We start from the raw sequence: 10,684 nt of genomic DNA on the forward strand, positions 1-10,684 counted from the left end.
ATTTCACGTCCGTGGAATGGCCACTAGCCCTCCCAACGATTCCCACACAGGCACGCTCCAAATGATGATTGGCACCATTCCCAATACGAGGAAACTTTCCACGGTTGTCGACTGTCCTTACCACTTACTTTGAGTGATTACACAATTGTGGCAAAATGATCGTGTTTTTACGGAATTGGTCGTAGATGAATAGGGGATGCGTTATTAAATAGGAACATTTATCAGTGGTAATGGGTATTTTTGAGACCGAATGTGCGTATGATTAAAGCAATGATATAAGCAACTTACATATACTGCTGGAATAATCACGATAGCCACGATGTATACTTGTGTTATTTATTTCTCAATACATGGGGGAAGAGTGGTAGCACTTGGAACTCGGTAACCTGAGTTTGATTCCTGGCCATGGCTAACATCAGTGGCGAGTGACATCTGAACCGGTCCAGTGTCCGCACCACGTTACCAACCCGTACTGACCAGCCGAGTGAAGTATGATCAAACAGTCCCCCAAGACCAACAAAGGATGCGGAGGCTTCATCCAGCGGTAGATTGCCAAAGGGCTAAACATTAATATAAATTAATCCAAAGCACTTAACGGAAAGACAAATTTACGTTTATTGTAACAAATATATTACACACTTCACATTTATTTTGTACTTAAAGTGTACACAAACATACGAAACTGGCTCTCTCTGACAGCCTTGGAGTTCGATGATAAGCAGGAGGTACACGGAGAGTGCAGTTCGACCACGAGATGGAAGGAGAATGGAACTGCAATTCCCCCATAAAAAAGACAAACGCTTGTACGGTGGTTTTTACCATTATAGCACGTGCCGGTTTAGACATAACTAGAATTGTCCAACGATTTGCAAGATGGAGCAATGGCACAGTGCCATCAAAAGGGTAAAACTTCGCACATTGTCAGTCGCAACATCAGAAGTGCCTCCCTGATCTTACAAAAAATACCGGCTGTTGCAACTATGGCGACATTTCCTTCCACGCTGCTGGCCCACGTTACTGGGATGTCCTCGCCTCTCAGCATAGGCTCAGCTCCCTCCCCTCCCTACATCGTTTAATATCAATTCTAGCTCAGCATGGACAGTTCGGCTGCACCTGTACATAAACCCTTTGCCGTTACTTTTCGTATTCCCGTGGTGGTTGTTTGATTCGCTTGGATTCCCTTTGCCTCACACACATCTCCTCTCCCACAATTCATTACCTCGTTTTTGATGTCGATTGTTATTCTTTCTGCATTATTTTGGCTTGTACCTCCAACGTGTTATTCCAATGTTGCCTGTTCCTCTGTATAATGTTGATGTTGTTCTTGTTCCTACATCTCCCTTGGAAACTAGCTGGGTGACTGGATAAAAGGGATTTTCCATGTAACAAATAAAGACTAAGTTAAATCGTATCAGCTGTGACCTACAGGGCTATAATAATTCACTCCGCCGAGCGACGTGATACACGCTCTCGATTCGGTGCCGGAATCCGATTCAATAACCAATTCGTAATTCTTATATTCTCTCTTTTCTCTGTCAGTCTTTTTCAATACATTAATGTTCACATATAATGTTCATGGAAGTTAATGGAACATTATCGATGACTAAACCTTAACCGATATTGATTGACGAAACAATGCATCATCACACCCATAATGACTGCTTTTAGGCAACATTCCAATGACATTTGCCATTAATTACAAAAAAAGAGGTCTATATGCAGGTTGTGGTTTGGACTTGGAGTGGGTCGTCTCACTACTGCAATTGTTACTGAACGTTCCAAGTTGAGATCTCTTCCCGGCTTGCCATCCGCGCAACGCTCCCTCGCCTTGCAGCCTGCGCCTGCGCCTGCGCGGGAAGAAAGTCTACACGCAGGTGGAGGTGCCCGAGGGCGGTGACTTCCTCTCAAAGATTTCATAAAAGGATGAAACAGCACCAACCAGTGCATGTCATGGCATCTTTATACACCGTAAGCTTTGTACACTGTATTTAATTTGTGTGTAAGATTTGTGCTTGTGGTTTTCGGCGTAGCTCAACCTCTCTTAAGTCGCGCTAACGGATGGAGAGTTGTACGCTGTTACGGCACGATGCTGGTGGCCTTGCGCAGGGCCAGGTAACCCGACACAATGTCCATGGGCAGCGTGCGCACCTGGGAGAACTCCTCGGCATTGCTGAAGTGGAGTTTGCTCTGTGGGTCCGTGTAACTTGCCTGCAACCAGACACAACACGGAAAGGTTGCTATGGTTTATGAACAATATCTGTGTACATTATTAACTGATTTTGAAGTTGATAGAGCCAATATCAATGTCAACACATTTGTCAACTACACTGTGGCCTTAAAAGTAAAATAGGCAATGGTTCAGGCAATGGCCCTTCTTCATAGCACATACAGTGAGGGAAAAAAGTATTTGATCCCCTGTTGATTTTGTACATTTGCCCACTGACAAAGAAATGTTCAGTCTATAATTTTAATGGTAGGTTTATTTGAACAGCGAGAGACAGAACAACAACAAAAAAATCCAGAAAAACGCATGTCAAAAATGTTATAAATTGATTTGCATTTTAACGAGGGAAATACGTATTTGACCCCTCTGCAAAACATGACTTAGTACTTGGTGGCAAAACCCTTGTTGGCAATCACAGAGGTCAGACGTTTCTTGTAGTTGGCCACCAGGTTTGCACACATCTCAGGAGGGATTTTGTCCCACTCCTCTTTGCAGATCTTCTCCAAGTCATTAAGGTTTCGATGCTGACGTTTGGCAACTCGAACCTTCAGCTCCCTCCACAGATTTTCTATGGGATTAAGGTCTGGAGACTGGCTAGGCCACTCCAGGACCTTAATGTGCTTCTTCTTGAGCTACTCCTTTGTTGCCTTGGCCGTGTTGTTTTGGGTCATTGTAATGCTGGAATACCCATCCACGACCCATTTTCATTACCCTGGCTGAGGGAAGGAGGTTCTCACCCAAGATTTGACGGTACATGGCCCCGTCCATCGTCCCTTTGATGTGGTGAAGTTGTCCTGTCCCCTTAGCAGAAAAACACCCCCAAAGCATAATGTTTCCACCTCCATGTTTGACGGTGGGGATGGTGTTCTTGGGGTCATAGGCAGCATTCCTCCTCCTCCAAACACGGCGAGTTGAGTTGATGCCAAAGAGCTCCATTTTGGTCTCATCTGATCACAACACTTTCACCCAGTCGTCCTCTGAATCATTCAGATGTTCATTGGCAAACTTCAGACGTGCATGTATATGTGCTTTCTTGAGCAGGGGGACCTTGCGGGCGCTGCAGGATTTCAGTCCTTCACGGCGTAGTGTGTTACCAATTGTTTTCTTGGTGACTATGGGCCCAGCTGCCTTGAGATCATTGACAAGATCCTCCCGTGTAGTTCTGGGCTGATTCTTCACCGTTTTCATGATCATTGCAACTCCACGAGGTGAGATCTTGCATGGAGCCCCAGGCCGAGGGAGATTGACAGTTCTTTTGTGTTTCTTCCATTTGCGAATAATCGCACCAACTGTTGTCACCTTCTCACCAAGCTGCTTGGCAATGGTCATGTAGCCCATTCAAGCCTTGTGTAGGTCTACAATCTTGTCCCTGACATCCTTGGAGGGCTCTTTGGTCTTGGCCATGGTGGAAAGTTTGGAATCTGATTGATTGCTTCCGTGGACAGGTGTCTTTTATATAGGTAACAAGCTGAGATTAGGAGCACTCCCTTTAAGAGTGTGCTCCTAATCTCAGCTCGTTACCTGTATAAAAGACACCTGGGAGCCAGAAATCTTTCTGATTGAGAGGGGGTCAAATACTTATTTCCCTCATTAAAATGCAAATCCATTTATAACATTTTTGACATGCGTTTTTCTGGATTTTGTTGTTGTTATTCTGTCTCTCACTGTTCAAATAAACCTACCATTAAATTTATAGACTGATCATTTGTTTGTCAGTAGGCAAACGTACAAAATCAGCAGGGGATCAAATACTTTTTTCCCTCACTGTAGATAAAGAGAGACCACGGTCCTAAAATGTCAGGCAGCAGCCCTTCTACAGATTTTGCCACTAGACTGTAGCTATGGTCAAGATTGGTGAATATTTTTTTCGGAGAAAATGTAGCGGGAAATAAAATCAATACTTTGCTTTGATGAGAAAGCTTGACAACAGCCTTAAATTATTAACTTTAAAAAACCCATGCTCCCGTGCCATCTGCCACATGTCATCCACACTTCTACTCTCCCCATATCAATGTGAACAACAGTTATACTGGGTGTGCCAAAATTGGATACATACCTACATTAATTATTTGTATCATTATTAAATCAAATTAATTACATTATATTCGGAATAGATGACAATATATCATGCAAGTAGCACAATTTACGAATTACTGGACTGTATTGTATAGTGAGTCTGCGTATATCTTACAGGCAAACCAGAGAGGTCTGAATACTTCTTGGCTGGCTTGAACGATGGAGGAGCGTCGATGTTGCTGTCTGTAAAAAATATTGTAAGATGTAAAACAAAGCAAACATTTCTGTCAAAATTAAGGTTGAATTTTTGCAAACAAGGCCTCTTTACCAGTAAACACACCTATCACAATATAAAATAAACCAATGCACAAATAACTACTCTTAAGTGTACATTATTAATTAATTAACACGTCCGAGGAGTTGCATGTCAGGAATCACATCCTTGACAGATGGGATCAAATCACGGATTTTGTGTACTGTGTTGAATCGAACCTGGATCTTGTGTTTGTTCAAGATTTTGGAAATCTTTTTAGTAACACCTGCTATGTATGGCAAGGTGATTGTTTTGGTTGGGTCCTCAGATGGTTTTCTCCCCATGGTTGGGGATACATTCAGACCGCACAATCCACAAAGCTGTCAAAAAATTATTGCTGTGGTTTTCACACCTGATGATGATTGCTTGTGTTGCAGTCGAAACGTCGTGAGGATTTTATTGTTTTATATTTTTATTATTTTATTGTTTCCCTTATACGTGACTTTACCGAAAGAACCAAGAATATGAGTCCCTGCAGTCACGAAAGGTTTAAATCAAAACTAAGTTGTGTCTGCGGCAGCAGTTACATCGGGGAAACGAAACGACATGTCTCGGACCGTGTTCGCAAACACAAGGCAGATTTGAAATACGGCAGAACCAATAACTCTGCCATGGCTATCACTGTTTTAACATGGTGGGTTCACACGATATTGTTTTTTTCTGAGACCAAGGTACTCTGCAAACTTTCGGGCTACCATCAAAGATTTGTCCATGAAGCCATCCAGATATATAAACACAGACACAATTTCAACCGAGAAGATGGATACAAACTGAGCAATCATTGGAAGGACGTTATTAACCGGTTTAGGTCAAAACTGGCTATGATGCTTCCCCCTTCCTGCCTGGCGATGTCAGTAGCTATTCTCGACTCTCTGAGTCACAGCTTCTCTCTCCCCCTTCCACCAGTTATCTATGCCCCACCCCCTCTCTCACCTTCTGCCGCCAATCTCCCCCTTGTCTCATGCGCAGCAGTCGTTTATGACTCTTGGGCTATGCCCATTTCTACCCTTTAGAAGCAGCCTGCATCAGCAGCTTGCCTCCTACCTTATATAACCACTTGTTGCAGCAGCTCTTTCTCCTTCGTCAGCAGTTCTGCTGTTGGTCTCACCTGATGACGATTGCTTGTGTTGCAATCGAAACGTCGTGATCTATTATTTTTCTACCTACGTGACTTTACCGAAAGAACCAAAGCGTATGGATTCCTGCAGTCACGAAAGCTTCAAATCAACATATTAACATTCGGTGTTTTGCTAAATTTAGAAAATTACCAGCTCTGAAAACTAAATATTTAACTTATTCTTGCAAGATAATAAGTGAAACTAATATATACCTCAAAATACACAAAACAAACTTAACATGTGTTGAATCGAACATTTCATTTGGAATGTAGAAAAATTTCCATAAATTTTGGAACAATTTTGTCCTCAGATCAAACACAAAAGATCAGTTTTCTTGCGTTGAACCGATGCTGCTAAAATTCAGCTCCCCCAGAGGACCGTGCAGCTGATGGGAAGTGTATAACATCCTTTTATATTTTATGAAGAGTGGAAAATATGGGAGGCGTTTTGTCTACTCATTCATTTTAGCACACGCCAGTATTCACTCAATTTCACGTCTCTCCCCACAAATCCTTGATGTAACTTTGTCACCACTCTACCCCGTGACGAGTCACGCCGTACGCACATGTGGCATCATCAGGGCTCCAGTTCATGCTGCGCTCGGCTGCGATGATCTGCTTCAGGTTCTTCCACACGCGCGACTTGCGAACTCCCATGCCACCCAGACCTGAATGCTACAGGACACACACACATGCCACTGATGAGACACTGAATGGCGATACTGGTTCAGTTTGCTGGTAATAAACCGATGCTACTCCCAGAAGGGCACGTGGCTGGTGGGATGTGTAAATAAACTTATTTTGTATGTGGAGAGACAGATGTGGGAAGGTCTGTTGTCTATTTCTCACATGTGCCTCGTGTGGGCTGATACACGAAGGGGATTCCACTGGCACGACCCTCACCTTGACAAATCAAGGTGTTTAAGTCGATCACAAGGGTGGGGCGCAGCGTATGGTTACAGGTTCCATCTCAGATTACAAATTATTTACAGAATAATTTAAATTGCCAACTATATTTAGACTTTAAAAAAATTTACTTTCCGAGGCCTCATGCCAAGGTACAGTCATACCTCGGTATACGACCACTTTGGAATACGTCGAATTTGGTATACGTCGTGTTGTGACGAGAAAAAAATGTCTTGGGATACGTCTTGCTTGGGATACTTTGCGCTTGCTAGAACCTGTCTGGGTCTGGATGAGTCACCACGTAGCCGCGTTTACCCCGTTCATGACTGAAACAAAGCGCGGCTCCTTCGTCTGCCTGTAGATCTCGTTCAGTGCACAAACCTTGCTATAACTCTGTGAATTTTCACGTGTTTTTTGTCATTTTAACTCCTTATTTATGCATTATGCATTTATTTTAATGTATGTATGCATTTTAGTAATAGTGTCTACATTATATATACAACCCCAGTAATGTATAATATGCCAAATAAAATATCATTTCTTATACTCTGGAACGGATTATTTCCTTTCCCTTTATTTCTTATGGGAAAAATTCGTTTGGTAGACGTCACTTCCGGTATAAGTCCTCCTGCCTTCTGGAATTAATTAACGTATACCGAGGTACCACTGTATCAATAATAATGTACAACCCTTTGTGAATGTTATAAATAATTTGTTTTTAATATTTCACATGGAAAAGCCTTTGAGATGTACACTTTGTTTGCACAGCTGTTCAGGGTGTACATCGACAAATACGTATCCACTGCTGGATGAAGGACTCTTTAAGCCGTGCCGATCATGGCCATACCTCACCACTCAGTAAGTGCAGGACCAGGACCGATTGATATATCACTTGCCACTGATGCTAGCCATGACCATATATCAAACTCGGGTGACAGGGTTTACAAGCGCAGTGCGTTAGCCACTGCCCCCCTTCCTGCAAGGCAGAGGTTACAAAATTAACCACTTAGTTTGGCCATAAGCGTCGTTTGAACACGAACAGGCAAATGCTGATGCCTAAACTAAACTATTTTTATTTTACCAGGTAAGGCCCAGTGATCTATATAGCTCTTTTTCAGAAGTGACCTGGCCACAAAAAATAGCTTAAAAATACTCTAGACGCGTGATGTTGATTCTAAATGTGGAGGGGAAACCCGGAGGACCCGGAGAAAAATCCACGGGACCATGGGGAGAGAGACGCGCAAACTCCAAATATACAGCAGGCGTCAGGGTCGGAATTGAACCCACGAACTCCTGTAGACCAGGCGAGGTCGTTAAGATCTCGCCACCGTGGGGCCTCAGACCAGCAGGAGGTGCGGCGGTAGGCGGTAGCTGGGCCCAGCACCACCAGTGGTCCCTTTCGTGCCACCCAAGTTTATCCTTGGCAGCCGCAGACTGCTGTCACGGTGCCCCCCCCCCCACACAACTTCTCGAATGCCCAACGCTCCGTCCGACGGGAGCAGGAGCCGCGTCTGGCTCGTAGCCACCCACGGTGAAGCTGGGGTTCTTGAAAGGAAGGGCCTTGCTCACGGCCGGCTCTGCCGACACGAGCACCGGCACCGCCTCCTTTCCCTCCACCGCTGCCACCGCCATCGTCGCCGTCGTCGTCGTCACCTCCCCCTCGCAAGTTGAAACTCCCGGCTGCTGCAGCTGCATCAACCCACACAGTGCACCAACCATGTACAGAAGCATCACGCACCACTGTCGTTGCTTGTTACAGGTATGCTCTCTGCACTGCACTTCCCTGGGTGAATAAAGATGCAATGCCTTGTGTCCTCGCTCCTCTCCCCTCACTAGCTCTCACTCCTCACCCGCTCCTCACTGGTCCCTCAATCGGTCCTCACCCCTCACTCGCTTCTCACTCCTCACCCTTCACTGGATCCTCACCCCTCACTCACTCCTAATCTCATCACTCGCTCCTCACCACTCACCTTGCCCCTCACTCGCTTCTCACTCCTTAATTCTTCCTCACCCCTCACTCACCGTTTACTCGCTCCTCACCCCTCACTCGCTCCTCACCCCTCATTCGCTCCTCACTCGCTCCTCACCCCTCATTCGCTCCTCACTCACCCCTCATTCGCTCCTCACTCACCCCTCACCCCTCATTCATCACTCGCTCCTCACCCCTCACTCGCCCGTATCCCCTCACTCCCCTCACTCACTCTCCACACCTCCCCCTCACTCACTCCTCACCCCTCACTCACTCCTCACCCCTCACTCACTCCTCACCCCTCACTCACTCCTCACCCCTCATTCATCACTCACTCCTCACCGTCGCCACCTCCCCCTCACCCTCCCCACCTCCCCCTCACCACGCGTTTCTTCATGTTGGGTTTTGTCGCCGTCCCCGCTGCCGCTACCGCGAAGGCCGCGCTGCTCCCGGGCCGCTTCTTGCAGCGTGGCCGCTGGGGGGGAGGAGGAGGAGGAGCGGCGCTCGGGGGCACCGCCGACATGGCCGGGGGGCCCAAACTCCCTGCAAAGTCTCAGCGCCTCTCTGTTACCAGTGAGGCGGGCCGCGTCTCCCTCTCAGTCCCCGTGAGGCGGGCCGCGTCTCCCTCTCAGTCCCCGTGAGGCGGGCCGCGTCTCCCTCTCAGTCCCCGTGAGGCGGGCCGCGTCTCCCTCTCTGTTACCCGCGAGGCGGGCCGCGTCTCCCTCTCAGTCCCCGTGAGGCGGGCCGCGTCTCCCTCTCAGTCCCCGTGAGGCGGGCCGCGTCTCCCTCTCTGTTACCCGCGAGGCGGGCCGCGTCTCCCTCTCAGTCCCCGTGAGGCGGGCCGCGTCTCCCTCTCTGTTACCCGTGAGGCGGGCCGCGTCTCCTTCTCAGTCCCCGTGAGGCGGTCCGCGTCTCCCTCTCAGTCCCCGTGAGGCGGGCCGCGTCTCCCTCTCAGTCCCCGTGAGGCGGGCCGCGTCTCCCTCTCAGTCCCCGTGAGGCGGGCCGCGTCTCCCTCTCTGTTACCCGTGAGGCGGGCCGCGTCTCCCTCTCAGTCCCCGTGAGGCGGGCCGCGTCTCCCTCTCTGTTACCCGCGAGGCGGGCCGCGTCTCCCTCTCAGTCCCCGTGAGGCGGGCCGCGTCTCCCTCTCTGTTACCCGCGAGGCGGGCCGCGTCTCCCTCTCAGTCCCTGTGAGGCGGGCCGCGTCTCCCTCTCTGTTACCCGCGAGGCGGGCCGCGTCTCCCTCTCTGTTACCCGTGAGGCGGGCCGCGTCTCCCTCTCAGTCCCCGTGAGGCGGGCCGCGTCTCCCTCTCAGTCCCTGTGAGGCGGGCCGCGTCTCCCTCTCTGTTACCCGCGAGGCGGGCCGCGTCTCCCTCTCTGTTACCCGTGAGGCGGGCCGCGTCTCCCTCAGTCCCCGTGAGGTGGGCCGCGTCTCTCCTCGCTAGGCCGCAACGGTGTCGCCATGACGCCGCCTCCGAGCGCCGCCATTGGCTGGCGCGGTCACGCGGTCGCCGAGGGCACGCGAGAGCCGCGCGCTCCACGTGGCGGAGTGGCCGCCCGGAAAGTAACAACCACGGCCACCAAGTGGCCACGGCGATTGTGCCAGGCTACGTGCACTAAGGGCACGTGAAGTGTCGAAGGCCCACTGGCAGGAGATCACGGTACATGTGCCATGGGTTTGCTGACTTAGATGACTGGCAGATGCACCACCTGTGCCAACTTTTGGCGTTTTATCCACCCGGCGCCCCGCTCGTTGTTCTGAGCGTCGCTCTGCTGCCCTCCGTTGTTGCTGGAGGGCGATTGCCTCCATCTGCGCAGTAGCAGCGTCCTTCACGAACCTCCTCCACAGAGGCCGATCTGGACACTACTGGTACCGGTCATCGGCAAGTCCACTCAGTTCCACATCCTCCTCGGTTAACCCAATTGCCCTCGTGTGACAGTAGTATCTGATATCCCAGATATAGCAGATACATGCGCTTGCATTGATAATTATCCCGTATTGTAATGCCTGCCACCTGATTGCTATATAAAGATTATCCGGCCTTCACCTTATTTCGTGTCTGCTTTATAGCACGTCATGAACCTGTCATGGATTGGTTATGTTACTCATCTGGCTAGGGACGCATCAAAGAAGCTTGGTTT

General features: G+C 48.6%; 1 protein-coding gene across 2 annotated transcripts; it reads right to left on the bottom strand.

Annotated features, from left to right (window-relative positions):
• Nucleotides 1–597: 597 nt before the first annotated feature.
• INO80C (INO80 complex subunit C) lies at nucleotides 598–10,285 on the bottom strand. Of its 2 annotated transcripts, none has more exons than XM_032957467.2 (5): nucleotides 8,928–10,285; nucleotides 8,146–8,265; nucleotides 6,237–6,345; nucleotides 4,416–4,483; nucleotides 598–2,208 (listed from the first exon to the last, which is right to left on the bottom strand). In XM_032957467.2, exons 1-5 carry the CDS (start codon nucleotides 9,066–9,068, stop codon nucleotides 2,077–2,079), a joined length of 570 nt encoding a protein of 189 aa, XP_032813358.1. In that variant the 5' UTR covers nucleotides 9,069–10,285; the 3' UTR covers nucleotides 598–2,076. The 2 variants fall into 2 exon arrangements, with proteins under 2 accessions (XP_032813358.1, XP_032813357.1); XM_032957466.2 differs by having other exon boundaries at nucleotides 8,107–8,265; nucleotides 8,928–10,271.
• Between the last annotated feature and the right edge of the window lie 399 nt (nucleotides 10,286–10,684).

Source organism: Petromyzon marinus, chromosome 20 (genome assembly GCF_048934315.1).
Source record: "Petromyzon marinus isolate PM22_M1 ecotype Great Lakes invasive population chromosome 20, UKy_Petmar_22M1.pri1.0, whole genome shotgun sequence".
NCBI classification, from domain to species: Eukaryota; Metazoa; Chordata; class Hyperoartia; order Petromyzontiformes; family Petromyzontidae; genus Petromyzon; species Petromyzon marinus.